This window comes from Dendrobates tinctorius, unplaced genomic scaffold, assembly GCF_039654945.1.
Source record: "Dendrobates tinctorius isolate UK_male_01 unplaced genomic scaffold, ASM3965494v1 ptg000081l, whole genome shotgun sequence".
In the NCBI taxonomy this organism is placed as follows: domain Eukaryota; kingdom Metazoa; phylum Chordata; class Amphibia; order Anura; family Dendrobatidae; genus Dendrobates; species Dendrobates tinctorius.
The window spans coordinates 7,538,812-7,556,794 of record NW_027361749.1 but is presented as its reverse complement, the minus strand read 5'-3'; the positions used below and the strand labels follow the sequence as shown (position 1 = coordinate 7,556,794).

General features: G+C 45.1%; 1 protein-coding gene across 2 annotated transcripts in view; it reads left to right on the top strand.

Moving 5' to 3' along the window:
- The window catches only part of TRAPPC8 (trafficking protein particle complex subunit 8), a 140,125-nt gene that overhangs the window by 74,964 nt on the left and 47,178 nt on the right, over positions 1–17,983 (top strand). For both annotated transcript variants that reach the window (XM_073583714.1, XM_073583713.1), the window contains 2 exons: positions 14,748–14,853; positions 16,211–16,342. In XM_073583714.1, coding sequence (XP_073439815.1) covers positions 14,748–14,853; positions 16,211–16,342 — 238 coding nt within the window. The remainder of the gene's footprint in view (positions 1–14,747; positions 14,854–16,210; positions 16,343–17,983) is intronic.

Genomic DNA, 17,983 nt, shown 5'->3' with positions numbered 1-17,983 from the left:
TGAGATGGGGAAAGGTCACTCTTTAGCAGAATTGATTCCAATATGAGACGAGATGGAGAATTGTTGTTATTCAGAGTGTATTCAAGTTCATACCATGCTGGAGGGTTAGGGATCGGCCACCAATAAAGGCTTTGCTTAACTAAGAAGGAGGAATAATACGCCGATATGTTGGGCAGGCCAGCTCCGCCGAAACTCCTATTGCTGTAGAGAATGTTTGCCGCGACCCTGGGTCTCTTGCCTCCCCAAATGAAATTGTTGATTTTGATTTGTAGATGTGTTAGAAGTGAAGTAGAGATAGGCAGGGGTAGTGATCTGAAGAGATATAATATTTTTGGAAGGATGTATGCTTTGAAAGTGGTGATTTTGCCCCACCATGATAAGCTTTTTTTCCCATAGGTAAGCATGTCATCAGAGATGGTATTAATGAGGGCCTTCATGTTAAGCGTAATCAGGGATGTGATATTGTTTGAAAATTTTAGTCACAAATATGTGATGTGTTCGAGTGACCAACTCCAGGATGATAGATGTTTAATGGTTTCTATTTGATTGTCATCCAGATTTAGGGGGAGAATTTTGGATTTTTGTTCGTTGATCTTGAAGTAGGACACTTTTGAGAATGTAGACAATAAGTTTTGGATTTTAACTATGGTCTTAGTTGGGTCTGATATGGTTAAAATTATGTCATCAGCGAACAAGCTGACTTTGTAATCTTTATGGCCCGCTTTTATACCTGGAATGTCGGGGTCTTCTCTAATAAGTTGGGCTAGGGGTTCTATGGCTAGGATGAACAGAAGCGGGGATAGAGGGCATCCCTGTCTTGTGCCATTTGCTATCTGGAAGGGTTGTGACAAGTGGTTATTCACATAAATCCTGGCCGAGGGGTTGTCATATAGAGCATTAATACTTCTGATGAATTCTTGGCAGAAGCCAAATTTTCCTAGGGTGGCGTTTAAATAATCCCAGTTTAGTCGATCGAAGGCTTTTTCCGCGTCTAGCGAAATTATTGTAGCTTTTGTTTTCCTTGAGTTGATTAGTTTGATTAGGTTAATCAGCCTTCTAGTACCATCTGTTGATTGCCTATTAGTGACAAATCCTATTTGATCGTTGTTTACAAGTTTCGGTAGGAGTAAGTTTAATCTGTTTGCAAGGATTTTGGCGTAGATTTTTATGTCCGTATTAATCAAAGAGATTGGCCTGTAGTTACTCATTGATGTTGGGTCTGAATTTGGTTTGGGAATCAGGACAAGGGTGGCTTCGAGAATTTCCTTGGGGAAGTGTCCGAATTTAGAAGCGGTATTGAAGATTTTAGTTAGATGCGGGGCTAATGTGTCAGCGAAGGATTTATAATAGTCGTTGGAGAACCCATCTGGGCCTGGGGCTTTGAATGATTTAAGGTGATTTATAGTGTCCAAAACTTCTTTTACTGTGAAGGGAGCAGACAAAAGGTCTATTTGGTTTTCTTCTAATTTTGGGAGGTTTGTTGATGCCAGAAAAGCATTGATATCGGATTGTTTGGGGTGGGATTGTGGGGAGTCCTGGTTAATGTTGTACAGGTTTTTATAGAATTCTGCGAATGAATTAGCTATGTCCTGTGGGTGGGATAGGAGGATGTTTTTAGTGGATGTGATAGCGTCTATTCTATGCCTACGTCTGATGTTTTTGAGTCTGCATGACATGTACTTTGAGGGACGATTCAGGTTTTGGTATTGTTTAAATTGACTGGTTTTGATTGCGGAATCATAGAACGAGAAAATTAATGTTCTAAGCTCTTGTCTGAGCTTGGAAAGTTGTTGTCTGGATGTTGGAGCTGGAGTTGGGGTTGTTGGTTAGGAGTGTTTCTTTTATCCTTTATTAGGTTTTGTACATTTGTTATTTTATCCCTATTTTCTTTTTTAAATTTTGAAGAGATCAGGACTCCTCTTAGGACCGCTTTATGGGCGATCCAGCAGGTATAGGGACTGTTGAGACCTACTTCATTCTCCTCAAAGTAATTTGATAATGCTGAACCAATTTCTGATTTTATATGTGGGATATTTAGTATTGATGAATTACATTTCCATAGGAAATGGCGATTGGTGTCTGGGCCTTCTGTGAACACTGCAGTTACCGGGGCATGGTCGGATATTGTTTTTGGGAGTGTGGAGACCGAATGGAATTTGGGGAGGGAAAAGATATCCGTTAAGATCAAATCGATTCTTGAGGCAGTATGGTGGGGGTCAGAGAAGTGGCTATATTCAATAGAAGTGGTATTTATGCACCTATATACAGTGGGGCAAAAAAGTATTTAGTCAGTCAGCAATAGTGCAAGTTCCACCACTTAAAAAGATGAGAGGCGTCTGTAATTTACATCATAGGTAGACCTCAACTATGGGAGACAAACTGAGAAAAAAAATCCAGAAAATCACATGGTCTGTTGTTTTTTCATTTTATTTGCATATTATGGTGGAAAATAAGTATTTGGTCAGAAACAAGCAATCAAGATTTCTGGCTCTCACAGACCTGTAACTTCTTCTTTAAGAGTCTCCTCTTTCCTCCACTCATTACCTGTAGTAATGGCACCTGTTTAAACTTGTTATCAGTATAAAAAGACACCTGTGCACACCCTCAAACAGTCTGACTCCAAACTCCACTATGGTGAAGACCAAAGAGCTGTCAAAGGACACCAGAAACAAAATTGTAGCCCTGCACCAGGCTGGGAAGACTGAATCTGCAATAGCCAACCAGCTTGGAGTGATGAAATCAACTGTGGGAGCAATAATTAGAAAATGGAAGACATACAAGACCACTGATAATCTCCCTCGATCTGGTGCTCCACGCAAAATCCCACCCCGTGGGGTCAGAATGATCACAAGAACGGTGAGCAAAAATCCCAGAACCACGCGGGGGGACCTAGTGAATGAACTGCAGAGAGCTGGGACCAATGTAACAAGGCCTACCATAAGTAACACACTACGCCACCATGGACTCAGATCCTGCAGTGCCAGACGTGTCCCACTGCTTAAGCCTGTACATGTCCGGGCCCGTCTGAAGTTTGCTAGAGAGCATTTGGATGATCCAGAGGAGTTTTGGGAGAATGTCCTATGGTCTGATGAAACCAAACTGGAACTGTTTGGTAGAAACACAACTTGTCGTGTTTGGAGGAAAAAGAATACTGAGTTGCATCCATCAAACACCATACCTACTGTAAAGCATGGTGGTGGAAACATCATGCTTTGGGGCTGTTTCTCTGCAAAGGGGCCAGGACGACTGATCCGGGTACATGAAAGAATGAATGGGGCCATGTATCGTGAGATTTTGAGTGCAAACCTCCTTCCATCAGCAAGGGCATTGAAGATGAAACGTGGCTGGGTCTTTCAACATGACAATGATCCAAAGCACACCGCCAGGGCAACGAAGGAGTGGCTTCGTAAGAAGCATTTCAAGGTCCTGGAGTGGCCTAGCCAGTCTCCAGATCTCAACCCTATAGAAAACCTTTGGAGGGAGTTGAAAGTCCGTGTTGCCAAGCGAAAAGCCAAAAACATCACTGCTCTAGAGGAGATCTGCATGGAGGAATGGGCCAACATACCAACAACAGTGTGTGGCAACCTTGTGAAGACTTATAGAAAACGTTTGACCTCTGTCATTGCCAACAAAGGATATATCACAAAGTATTGAGATGAAATTTTGTTTCTGACCAAATACTTATTTTCCACCATAATATGCAAATAAAATGAAAAAAAAACAGACAATGTGATTTTCTGGATTTTTTTTTCTCAGTTTGTCTCCCATAGTTGAGGTCTACCTATGATGTAAATTACAGACGCCTCTCATCTTTTTAAGTGGTGGAACTTGCACTATTGCTGACTGACTAAATACTTTTTTGCCCCACTGTAGGTCGAATAACTCATTACTATGCAGCCAGTTGTTGAGTGATTTTGCTTTGTGCCTATTTTGGGCTGAGGAGTCCATCTTTCCGTTGGGGACCATATTAAAGTCTCCCGCAAGGATCAATGAACCCTTTTTTACTTTACTGATTTTTTTTTTTTTTTGAATCAGATCTTTTTTATTAAACATTCAGGAATCAATACAGAAAGAATATGACATCTTATATAGCTAGTAAAATTTACATTGAGAGCAAATATTATTTAAAGGGTAAAACTCTTCCTGTGTAAGAATAAATAAAAAGAAGAAATCTCAAAACACAGATATTTGCATAAAATTGAGCCTATAAACAACATGGCTCCACAAATAAACAAAAATCAAAATTATACATCAGTGCCTCATTTCAGCGGGAAAACCATCCCCGCCAGCCGCGCCACTCCGCATCATATTTCGCCCCCCACGGATATCAGGTCCAATCCACCCCAGCTCCCTCCCACCGCGCCACTCAAAATCTACTTCGCCACAAAGGGCACTAGACTTTATTTTCACCCCCCAAGCATCCCCTCATCGCAAGCACAACAGCAACTGGTCCAACATCGCATCCCGTACCAGTGCGCCCGAGGGGAGACCCGGTGACTCCATCCATGGCTGCCAAATTTTGTAAAACTTTCTTAATGCATTTCTTTTTAAATAAGCCCCCCTTTCCAATCTGATGACATTATTTAGTTTATTTTTAAGCTCTGACAATGTTGGTGGCATAGGATCCAACCAATGATATGCAAGTATCTTTCTTGCCTGATACAGGATGCGTGCTATTCCCAGGGCCACTGCAGAGTCCGGGTCAACCCCCTCCTCCCACAAATTCAACAAACATAGACGAGGTGACGGTCGTATTGTGATATGGTATACTTGGGCTATGAGTCCCAGGGTCTGCCTCCAGAAATCCCCAATGTGCCCGCACTCCCACATAACATGCATCAAGTGGGCATCATCCTGCCCACACCTAACACATTGTGTATTGGGCCTAAGTCCCATTTTAAATAATAAGCTGGGTGTTTTATATACCCTGTGAATGAGATATATTTGCGAAAGCCGCTGGCACTCAGAAACCGCCATTTTAGGGACCTGTTCTAGAATATCGGACCACTGGTCCTCCGTCAGGGGGCCAACGTCCCGTTCCCACTTATTCTTAGCAGCAGTCAGTGGATATGTCTCCAGATGGGCAGGTAATAATCTTTTATATAATTCAGAGATAAGTCCCCTAGAAGACTCAGATGTAAGTAGCATATGTAGTGTTTGATTATGTGTCACTATCACCGGATTTGTCCTTCTCTGTTTTTCCAATGCATGTCTTAGCTGTAAGTACTGATAAAAGAAGACGTGCGGGAGGTGAAATTCTGTTCTCAATTGTTCAAAACTCTTAAGAGTATTATTTTGCAAAATTTGTGACACCAGATAAATCCCTTTATCTTCCCATCTTCCGAACCCCACCAGCTTTTTGATCTCTTGCAAATCCGGATTTCGCCACAATGGCCACAATTCCGTAGGCCCATTTATCTTCAAAAGAGACTTACCCCTATCCCACACCTTGAAAATCATAGCCAACGTGGGGTATCGTGCCCCATTTATCTGCCGTCTTCCCACCTCCAACCGGCACCCTGGATATTTCCATACCGATCCTTCCCTCACAATATCACCACCATTGTCACACGCCCCGTCTCTACCCCAACCCTTAAGATGTTGCATCTGGGAGGCTATAAAGTATATGAATGGGTTTGGCACCGCCAATCCTCCCTCCTCCTTCCCTCGCTGCAGTATCTCCAAGCGAATCCTAGCCTGTTTTTTCTTCCAAATTAATTCCCGGAATAATGTATTTATTTTTGCAAAAAAGTCCCTACAGATCCACACCGGAGAATTATGTATCAAATATAATAATTGTGGCATCATTACCATTTTGATTAAGTTAGATCTACCAATATTCGACAACGGCAGGCGACACCAAGTATGTACTTTTGCTCTAAATCGCTGCAACAGGGGCTCCAGATTCAGAGCCCGAAAATCCTTCGGGGCAGGACTAACAATTATACCCAGATACCTAAACCTCCGAACTACAGGGACCGGTATCTGCAAATCTGAGAAATCCGCCGGGAGAGGGTCTATCGGCATTAAAGCTGATTTGGACCAATTAATCCGAAGACCAGACCTCAGCCCAAATTCTCGAATGACCTCCATTGCCGGCAAAATCGAGGAATGTACCTTATCTAAATATAGAAGTAAATCATCCGCGTACAATGATATCCTCAACTCCACAGTTCCACATCTGAATCCCATTATTTCTCTGGACTTCCGAATTGCAACTGCCAATGGCTCCACCGCAGTAGCAAATAGCAAGGGCGAGAGCGGGCACCCCTGTCTAGTACCTCTCCCAAGAGGAAAAGACTCAGAGACCCTGCCATTAGCCCCAACCTTCGCCACCGGCGAGCCATACAACAGCCTCACCCAATTTATAAATCTGTGTCCAAAGCCCATTTTCCGAAGTACCGCCCACAAAAAACCCCACTCCAAACTATCGAACGCCTTAGCGGCGTCTAAGGACAAAATTGCTCTTCCCCCCAACTCCCCAGAACTATGTTGAATCCCCAAGTATAGTTTCCTAAGGTTCATAGATGTGGCTCTGCCTGGGATAAATCCCGTCTGATCCTTCTGTATAACAGATGAGATAACTCGGGACATCCTATTGGCGAGTACCTTGGCCAATAATTTAACATCTGTTGATAATAGGGAAATCGGGCGATATGAATCCGGAACCTCTGGATCCTTTCCGGGCTTTAATATTAAAACTATCAAAGCTTCCCTCATAGATGGCGGGAGGACCCTCTGCCTTTCAGCCTCTTCAAATACCTTAAGTAGCTTAGGTAGCAGTAAGGGTGCATAGGTTTTGTAAAACTCGCCAGGCAGGCCATCCATTCCTGGAGCCTTTTCATTTTGCATCTGACCAAGCGCCTCCTCCAACTCCTCCAACAGGATGTCCCGATCCAATGAATCCCTATCGCTATCAGCCAATGCAGGGAGAGAGAGCGCATCCAGGTACTGCTCAATCTCAGTCTCCGTGAGACTGCAATCTGATGTGTATAGTCGCATATAATACCTCCTTATCTCACTCACTATGTCCGCACTGTCTGTCACAGGACCACCCGAGTCCGTTTTTAGCCTATTGATATATGAAGATCCGTCCTGTGCTCTAATGACCGTGGCCAATAAATGTCCTACTCCCTCCCCCTCTATAAAATATTTTTGTTTGAGGAAATAACGTTTATTTGCTGCCGCCGACATGAGGTTTTCCCTGAGCGACCCCTGTGCCTTCTCCAAAGCTTTTTTAGTTTCCTCTGTCGGGTTGAGTATCACCGCAGCCTCCGCAACAGACACCTCCTGGATCAGACTCTGGGTGTAGCGTCTATTTTGGCTTTTCCTGTGCATATTTCTCTAATATATAAGCCCCTGACATAGGCTTTCATGGAATCCCAGACTATGTGTGATGATGCAGAGTACTCATTAAGTTGAAAATATTCTAGAATGGCATCATGCAAAGATCCCCCTATAAGCTGGATCCAGAAGGGATTAAGCTTCTAGATAGGGTGAGGGGGTGTCCCCATGAAAGTGTGACATGTAGCGGCGAGTGATCAGATACACTTCTAGGCAGGTAGGCCACCCCTCGTACATATGGGGTCATGAGTGTATTCCCAATGGCCAGGTCTATCCGTGACATAGCGTGGTGGGAGCTAGAGTAGCAGGAAAACTGTCTGGCTGTGGGGTTTCGGACACGCCAAAGATCTACCATACCCAGCTCCACTAACGTTCTAGCAAATGAGGTTGAGGCTGCATCCTCTGATATGTTTCCCGAATGCAACTTATCCAAATAGGGATGCAAATATGTATTAAAATCTCCTATTAGAAGAGTCGGCGCAGGGGGAAAGGAACCCAAAATAGACAAGATTCTTTTTACTGGTTCGACTGAATAGGGCGGGGGGATGTATATGGCAACCAAAATAAATTGTATACCGTATAACGTGCAAAGCAAACATACAAATCTGCCCCCAGGGTCAACCACTGATTTAGTACATGAGAAGGGGATGGACCTGTGCACCAGCACACTGACACCCCGCGCATGGGTCGAGTACGTGGAATGATATTCATGTGAAACCCATCCCTTTCTTAGCCAATGAATATTATCTTTCACCATGTGGGTCTCAGACATACACAGGATAGCCGGGAGAAATTTCTGCATATTAGTAAATATAGCACATCTCTTATTTGCATCCCCGAGCCCCCTAACATTCCACGCTACAATATTAAGTGATATCGCCATAAGAGCAGACTAAAAAATGAGAAATCGGAACATACTCCACTCCCGAGGGAGAGAGGCAATCTCCACCATCCCTCAGTACAATGAATTGGGCGACACGGCTGACGCACATCACATCCCACAGAACAATTAGGGAATACAACAACAAACGAAAAAAACAAAGGAGGGAGAGGGAGCACTGCACACCAGTGCACAGCGCCCCTACCCCCAAACACAAGTGTAACTTGCACATTTCTCTCAAATAGAGAGAATCAGGGCTAGAAAACTCGCCCAGAGTCCATGCAGGGAGAAGGGTCCACAGCTTGTCACTGTAACGAGTGTCCACAGCAATCCGGTCAGCTCCCGCCCTGAATCCGAAATGGAATGAACAGTAGTAATTATACCAGCATAGCGTCCTAGACAAAAAGGAGTAACAACACCTGGTGGCGAAAAAAGGGAGAACTTCAAGTATTCTTCCTCCTCATGGACCTCTCATTAATATCCAGCCAGGACAGCGCCATTCCCGCCGTATCAAAAAAGTGCGTTTCTCCATTCACATCAATCCGCAGTCTAGCAGGGTACATCATGGAATATGTCACCTGTAAGTCACGTAGGCGTTTTTTAATCTCAATAAATTGCGCCCTTTTACGCTGCACCTCCAGGGAAAAATCAGGGAAAATGGAGACTTTCCTCCCATTAATAGCAAGTTCCTTAATGTCTCTGGATCTGCGCAGGATAGCATCTCTATCTTTAAAGTGTAGGAGCTTAAGCAAGATGGGACGCGGGGGTGCTCCCGGCGGGGGGGCACGCGTAGGGACCCTGTGTGCTCTCTCAATAGTAAAGAATGGGGACAAAACATCTTTACCAAAGGTGTCCATTAGCCATTTTTCAAAAAAGCCAAGTGAGTCAGTCCCCTCCGTCCTCTCCGGAACCCCCACCAGTCGCAGATTACTTCTACGGGAGCGGTTCTCTAAATCATCCACCTTGTTCAGCAGTATTGTAATATTTTGCGTGGCTTTTCCCAGCTCCCGTGTTATTGGTGGCAATTTATCCTCCGTCGCACCAACACGCTCCTCCAGTTCCCCCACCCTGGCAGTCACCCCTCGCAGCTCTTGTTTAATACAGGCCATGTCCTTGGTGACAATCTCCATTTGATTACTTAGAGTGGCCAGTGTGGTATTGCAGGAGTTAATTGCTGCGAGGATTTCTCCCAGTGTGGGCTCAGCAGTCACAGACTCCGGCTGCTCCCCATCCCCCACTCCTTCCTCCTCCAGCACAGGCCCCTGTGTCTGCACGTGTTGGGCTGAAGGGGGGCCCAGTTTACTCACTGTTCCCTCCCTGGAGAGATGATCCTCCAGCTCCACGCTGCATCCAGCGTCTGCCTCAGTCTGTGCACTGGGCGATCGAGCAGCAGCAGGAGGCACCCTTGCATATCGTTCCAGCCTGCCAGCAGCTCCCATCGCTCCACTACCAGCCGACTTGTTGTTTGCTGGTGCCATCCTGGATGCAGCAGAGGCGCGCCCCGGCGTCTCCTTATCTTTTTTACTGCTGCGGTTCGACATGGCCCAAGGATCCTCCGCTGTCTAAACGCCCAGGGAGATATTGCAGCCCTCCAGGTCAGTGGGACTCGTCAGCAGTGCCGGTAATCAGGATTTATTGTCGGATCCGGGCAGGAGCTCTCTCACTCCACGTCCTCCCTACATGAGGTCCAGGCCACGCCCCTTACTGATTTTTTTTTGAGTAATTTGTTCAGGAATTTTATTTGTCCTTGGTTGGGCACATATACATTCACAATGGTGTAAATTGAGTCGTTCAGAGAGCATATCAAAATATGGAAATGTCCTTTTTCGTCCTTAATTTCCTCGATAAGTTTGAAATTAATTGTATTTTTAACTAGAGTAAGTACTCCAGCTTTTTTCTTGGGGCCTGAGGCCTCAAAGGTATGTGGAAAACTTTTATGTGAGAAGCTTGGGTGCGAGTCCTGTTTGAATTTCGTCTCCTGTAGACACACAACGTCAGAGCCCAACTTGTTTGCCTCATGACGGATTACATACCGTTTTCTAGGGCTGTTGAGTCCTCTAACGTTGTATGTGGACAGGATGATCCTCATGTCTGAGGAGCACTGTTTTGTGATAGCTTGGACCAAAAGTTACTGTGGTTACCAGATTTGTTATAGCTTATATTAAGTGAAACCTTAGATTTGTACCGGTGTGTGTATTGGTAGATACCTGTTAGAACAATAGAACAGAAGAAACACAAAATAATACAATAGCAAACTTAGTGAAAATTCTAAGGGCCACCTGAAGTAGGCCGCACCGGCGGTCACTACTTAACCTTTAGGGGGAAAAGTTTGTGGAAGAGTGTCCCCGATGTCATCTTCTATGATATTGGTTGTAGACATCTCGGGCCCAACGGGTGAAGTAACGAACCTAAAGTCTATAGGAAATAAACTAGATGTGAAAACTGATATATGGTAAGTCCTGTTTTGTTTCACAGGCCAAAACTGAGAAAAGTTTAGGAAACTAGGTCCTGAAATGCAATGCAAATTAGGTTGTCACACACAACACCTTGACACAATGTTAGACTTTTTCAACGAAGAGTTCCAAGCAAGACTATGAATCAAGTTGCCTCTTTAGCATCCGGAAAGGAGGTTGGTTTGTTCCTGGGTTTGATGTTCAGGTCTTTGAGGAATTTCCTGCCATCTTCTATGGATAGCAGGGCTATGGTCTTGCCGTTGATATGGACCAGTAGCTTTAACGGGAATCCCCATTTGTATGGGATGTTATCTCTGAGTGGGGTGGTGATGTCTCTGAAGGATTTTCTACCCTCAATCGTGGCCTTAGAGAGATCCGCATATAGTTTGAGGTGTGAGTATGGATCAGGGAACCCACCCTTGTCTCTAATTATGATTTGAATTCGTTCTTTGATATGGAAGAAATGGATACTAAGGATAGTATCTCTTGGGAGGTCTTTTGGTAGTTGAGTGGGCTTTGGCAGCCTATGTATGCGGTCAATGGTCATGTCATGAGCTGACAAGGTTGGGTCAATTTTTTTGAAGACCTTTTTAACATATTCTTCTAGGTTACCAAGGGTGACAGATTCAGGTATCCCCCTGATTTTTATGTTCCGCCTACTTCTGTTTTCCAGGTCTGCTAATTTGTTTTTTAGCTGGGTGAGTTCAGCTTTGATTTGCTGGTTTTCATCATGATTTTCTTCTGTTTTCTTTTCCATGGTTACCATCCTGGCCTCGTGACTCTCTAATTTTTGATTGAAAGTCTCGAAAGTATATTTAAAGATCTCCATCTGGGATTCCAGGGTTGACTTCAGGGTGATTTTGAGGTTGCTGTTTATTTTATCTGCCAGAGAGGCCATGTAGGCCTCGATGTTGTCGTGGTCTATTTTGTCCGATGTGTCCAATTTTAGCCTAGATTTTTCTGGGCTTAAGTTTGGTGATGACCATGAGTCATTATCATTTTCAGAGTTATTTATGGGATCATTTAAAGATGAAAATTGTTCGCTCCAGGCCCCTGGTTTTCCCCTTTTCGCGGAGACTGATGTGTCCATGTTGGTGTTTGTTTTGAGGGGTTCTGGATCTAGTAGGGCTGGTCGTGTTGGTTAGATCAGTAGAAGGGTGAGATTTATACCCTTTGTCTTTGTCGGACCTGATTGGTATAGAAGAGGTGGCGGTAGATGTTTTGTTTGTTTTGGCTCATTTTGTCGTTTTAACTCACTGCTTGGGGTTACCGATAAAACAAGATGTTTTCTAGACCTTAGGAAGGTAGTGAAGACGGGGGTCGGATATCCAAGTGGTCTATTTGACCTTTGTTGTCTGAATGTAGATGGAATAGGCAGTTCTGTTTTAGCAGTGTTGGTGTGTGAGAACCAGGACGTAGTAAGGTTTATTTAGCGTGCCTTTGTCAGCTTGTGGAAACGTAGCTTATTTACTATTTTGCCCGTACTGTGGTAGTAGTTGACGGGAGGTGAGACCTGGAAGAGGTGATGGCGGTTTTTGTTTTTTTTTTTTCCCCACTAGGGCCTTCCAACCCTTCTTGTATCTGTGGTTGGTGCTGAACTGATCCTGCTGTTGCCTCTTTTACTTTGTGCAGCCCGAGGCTGTCAGCTTGCAAAGGAGGAGGGGGGATGATCCGAGTGCGCTGCACAGTAAGGGTGAACTCTGTTGCTAATCCGCCGTATTAATAATCAGTTGTGGTTTTTATCCATGCGTTGGCGGGGAGATCGGGACCCTCTGAGTACGTAATGGAGGTGCGAGTCTACGTATTGTTTATCCCTGTATTGTTTGGTTGTCCCCTGGACGTTAAAAGGGTTTTTTCCTGGTATTAAATACTCATAGGAGAGATCTGGTTGTGCCAATGGTTGTTTTAATACCCCTGCATAATAACTATATTAGTGGTTGTGAGAACTTTATTTGACTTTGTGGCACCGCTGTTGCCTGGCGCTGCTTGGCGTTGTCAGCCTGATTGGAAAACAGGTCTTTGCACGTCAATGTGGTGGTGATGTGCTCAGTTACTATGTTGCTGCATCAGACTCTCCTGCTGTCAGCGCTGTTTATGTAGTGTAAGTGCTGTTTGTCACTGTGGTTTATTCTTTCCTTTTTTTTTTTTAACAACTTTATTTAGGGTTTGCTGTGCCGCTGTTGTCCGGCGCACTCGATGTAGTCAGCCTATTTGGGAGGAGGGTCTGAGCGCGCCTGCGCGGTGGAGGAGCGCCCAGTTCGGTGTCGCTGCAGCAGATTCTCACTGTCAGCGATGATGTAATTGAGGAGGCGCGCGCCTGCGCACCACACAGGCAAACCCAGCCGCCCCCACACTGTGGCTGGTTCAGCAGCAGCCGCGGCTTCTTTTCTGTTTCTGTGCAGGCTTGGTGAGTCAGGGCCCTCCTCTATGGGTTGGCAGGGAGACCGGGACCTTCTGAGCCCTGTAGTGGCTGCGGGTGGTAGATTACTAGACCCCCGGTTTGCCGCTGTGCTCGGGGTTGTCAGCCGGGGCCGATGCTTGTGCGCCTGCGTGCTGTGTGAGCAAGTCTATCCGCTCTGTCACTGTGGTTTTCTATGACTTTGTGCGGATAATGCAGGCCACGGAGGTAAGGCTTTTGGGGTTGGCAGGGGCCTCGGGACCCGGTGATGTCAGCGGTAGTTGCTGGAGGGTTTGATTTAGGTTTTCGCCCCGGTGTGTCGCTATTGCCTTTGGGCTCTCGGGGGTGTCAGCCTGGTCCTGAGGTTAGTGCGCCTGCGTGCCGCGCGTGTATCTCTAGTGTGTTGCACGGCCGCAGATTCCACTACTGCTGTGGCTCTGTTTCAAGCTCCGTGTGAGCTGTGCTAGCCTCGGGTGGATTTGTTTTCCGTGTTGGCAGGGAGGCTGGGGTCCTCTGTGGCCGGTGGTGATTGCGGGCGGCTGGTGTTTAGACCCCGGTTCTCCGCTATTGTCCCCGACCGCTCGGGGTTGTCAGCTGGGGTCTGGGGCTACTGCGCGCGGGTCTTATTTTTTATGAGCACTAATGCGCCTGCTTTTTTAGGCTTTTTTATTGCAGCGGTCCTTACCACGGGTTACTGTGTAGATGATTTGCGTCTCTGGGGATCTGCTGGGATGTTTCTTCTCTCTGCCGCGGGATCCTCCGGGGAAGCCGCGGTGCTAGTGGGAGGTGGGTGCTGCTGGAGGGTGAGACTCTGGAGGCTGGTCCTTTTACAGAATCAGTCCCAGATTGTATAAAATAAAGAGATAAGGTCCATCATGTATGTCCAGATGCTTACTGGGGATGATTTATCCCGGTTCTCTTTGGCTGCGTCCGGGCACAGAGGGGGCAGGCCTAGTAGGCCGCAGTAGGCCTCACTGGTGTGGTCCGGCCTAGAGAACTCTTGAACACTCAGATTTCCTGAACAATATGGCCCAAACGGGCCTAATGTTGGTCTGAAAGGAATGCTTAATGAATCCTTGGTTCGGATGGGTCCGGGAAACTCCTTTATAGGTAGATGTTTGTAGATTTTGAAGATGAGCAACGGGAGCTCTCAGACTGCACGTCCTATGCCATTAGCAGTCAAGGCCACGCCCCATTTTGTACTATTTTGCCAAAATCTTGCAAAACTCTTTTAATATGCTCTTGAATGCCTTGTGTTTTTCAGCTATTAGAATATTCAGTGCTATGGACACATGGATGTAAAGGGGTTTTATGGACTGTAGAAAAGCTTCTGCTGTCGCTCCGTTGGCGTACAGATTATTACATTATGATGGCATGCACAGCGCACACTGTCACGATTGCCCTGTGTTCTCAGCACATGTGGGCAGTCACATGAATGCAATGATTAACAGTCGCCGCCACTTACCGACTAGATTCTCATTCACTTAATAGCGCAGTGAAAGGAAAATGCTGACAGTGTGTAATGTGTAGTCACATAAGGTAACTGCAGAAACTTGTTTAGAGCCAAGAAAGCCCCTTTTATTTATGTAGTGCTGTTGTGAAACAAATTTGGCTGAAAGCGCTAATTTCTACAGCAGCGGGTTCTTCAATTTCGTATTTCCTTTTACTCTAGGAATATGATTCTGGCAGAAAGGTGCGTTTTACTGAGTGCTGAAATATTGAAAAGTCAGGGTAAATATTCAGAATCTGCCAGCCTTCTGATCCGTCTTACAAGTGAGGTGAGTACATAAAGTCGTCTGTAGTTCTGCTGAATATTGTTTCTTGTTCGTGTCACTAAGGGACACAGAGGCTGGAGTATCTAACTAAAACAAGGTAGCAAGAACTGTAAAAAGTACCTGGATTTCTTCTAGATATCAGCACTGACTGTCCAGGATTTATTGTAGCTGTGTGTAAAGTGGAGCACATGAGCTACTTTCCCTTGAGTGGCACTCATATTGATGTGTTGTCAGTCCTCTCCCAGTATTGTAGTGGTCTTGCTTGTAATGTCACGACATGGAAGTGCGGGGCTCTTACCGTATCTCCATTTATTATAGAGCAGTGTGACTTTACGTTGCATGAGGTGTACTTTCAAGCCAATAAAAAGACCCCTGGAAGGTCAAATTATTTTTATTCAAATTTATCACTAAGAAACAGTTAAGCGAGACACATAAGTAAATTTGAAGCATTTAGGTTTACAATTTTCATCTGTCTTTCATGGATCTCCGTTCATTTTTAATGGCTGGATGTGATCCATAAACATGAGTCAGAATCTGACCTACTCGGAGTCTTACGGATCTCACACTATGACCCATGATTCTCACCAATTTGTGAATATATCCATTCAACTGTGAGTTCTTGTGCCATCTGGGTAGTACACGGATTAGCGACTGTAGCCGGACTTGATGGACTGCTGATTGACTGGTCCTTTTTCCCCCCCCAGATATCTGCTTCATTCCAGCAGTAAAGATGGAGTACAAACATTAGAGGGGTTTTCCAAGCTTAGCTTAAATTTCTGCAGTCACTTTGTGACTGCAGATTGCTAAATTGTCACTGTGCCATGTGCAAACTGTCAGGATTCACCTGTATCTCCAGTATGGACAGCCGGTCATGTGACCACAAGTATGCGATTTGCTTTCTGGCAGTTGCGTGCTAACTAACAATTTTTACCGCTTCTCAATGATCTAGTGAGGGAAACAGATGAGAAGCTCCTCGGCATATTGAGCTTGGAGAAACGCATTAATTGTACTCATCGAACTCTTGCTAATGAAGCTGAGGTGACCATCACTCAGCAGAGCACCACCGACCTCTGCCATATAAGCAGTCAGCGTTAAATCTGTGATCTAATAACTGGCCGTAGCAGATGCTGAGACGTGTGGGCTGGCCTCATCTGTTAAGGAAAAACTCTTATTACTAAGATCTTCATAAGAGGAGTTTAGTTCTGCTTACTTTGCCAGGTTTTTCCTCACATTTCTGACGTTTCCTTTCTAGCAGTAACATTGTTGAATGCTATTTTTACTTAGGAAATATGGGTCTTCAGACCGAAAATCCGATGCCGTTCAATTCTGGTAAATAATTTGACTATTTCCTTGACCACAGGACTCGGATCTCCGGAGTGCACTGCTTCTGGAGCAGGCAGCTCATTGCTTCATCAACATGAAGAGCCCTATGGTGCGGAAGTTTGCTTTCCATATGATTCTGGCTGGCCATCGTTTTAGCAAAGCAGGCCAGGTTGGTATATGAAAGGCACAACAAAACGTGTGTTAAAGAACCGCTCCCATCATAGTTTTCAACCTCTTCACACACGTGCAGGTTTATCTGTGACTGAAGACTTGTGAATCGTCACATCAGGCACACTTTGCGCTGCATGGATTCTCTGGAGGTGTTACTGACAGAGGCCGCGTACATCTAGTCTGAGGAGTATACATATTTCATACTTGTGGTCGCACGACCGCTTAATGTCACTGCATACAGCAGAGTCATCACCATGTCTACTGCGCTAATGTGAAGATTCACAAGTCTGCAATCACATAAGATGAACAATATTAATCCGTAGCTAAGTTGTTATGGGTAAATGTTGAGGAGACGCAGAGAATGTCACCATAAGTACTATTACACGTAACTAACTTGATTTAATGGACAAAAAGCAATCATAAGGTCAGACCTTATATCTGGACAGGATAGTGAGAACACTGTCATGCTATTTAGTGGTGGGACTATTTTTCCATCCACTGGCTCACATTTATTCTGTCTAGGTCAGGTTCCATAGCTTTGGACATTAGGTTGGCTCACATGATTGCCTTTTGTCCATTTAAGCATGTTAGTTACGTGTATCAGTACTTTGGCTATGCGCACACGCTGCGGTTCCGCTGCGGTTTTGGTCCTGCAGAACCGCAGCAGTTCCGCAGACATGGTACAGTACCATGTAACCCTATGGGTTTTCAAAACCGCAGTGCTCACGCTGCGTTTTTTTCCGCACGGTTTTGCTGCGGTTTATAAACCGCAGCATGTCAATTGTTTCTGCGGATTCCGCTGCGGTTTCACACGTTTAACATAGTAGAGGTGTAAAACCGGAGGCCAAACCGCAGGTCACTTTACCTGCGGTTTTTGCTGCGGTTCTGCGGGGAAAAAAACGCAGGTGATTCCGGAGTGTGTGCACATAGCCTTATGGTAACGTTCTCTGTTTCTTCACCACTTACCCATCATAACTTGTCTGGTTTTTTTTTTTTTTTTTTTAATTCAATAAAATGTACTTTTATCATGGTTGTCATTCAAGTGTAAGCTTCTTTTTGGGGCACAATGCTCCATATTCGTGTAGGCTTTATAATTGAGTGAGGTGCCCTTCTCCCATAGGGAGTATGAAACTAATGTACATCCATTGTGTAGTTTTTTTTTTTCAATGTAATCTCATAGTAACTGCAAACTTTCATGAAAAACTTGGACAACCCTATTTTTATTTGGGCTAATGACGCTTTGGTCATAACAAAAGTCACACCGCCAAACATCGCTGTTACATGGTAGTGTGATACAGGTCGGTATGGTCACATTAATTTCCGTACTGCTAATGGCTCCATCCCTCACAGTGTCACGCATTCATTGGCATCTGCATTCTGGATGCACATACGGCTGAAAACCCTAATAGAACTGTGACCGGATCATTGGCACGTTGTATGATGGGAAATATGTTGTGGAAACTGCTTTCCTCCATGATCTAGAAACCCATAAGTTTATTTTCAGCATGATACGAGCTGAAGGAGGTTAAGCGGCAATGTTATGGGTGGGTTTTTAGGTGAATAGGTAAGAGATGGGGGGGGGGGGGGGGGGGGGGGGGGAGAGATGTCTACTCACCATATCACCACCTCAAGGGTGTGG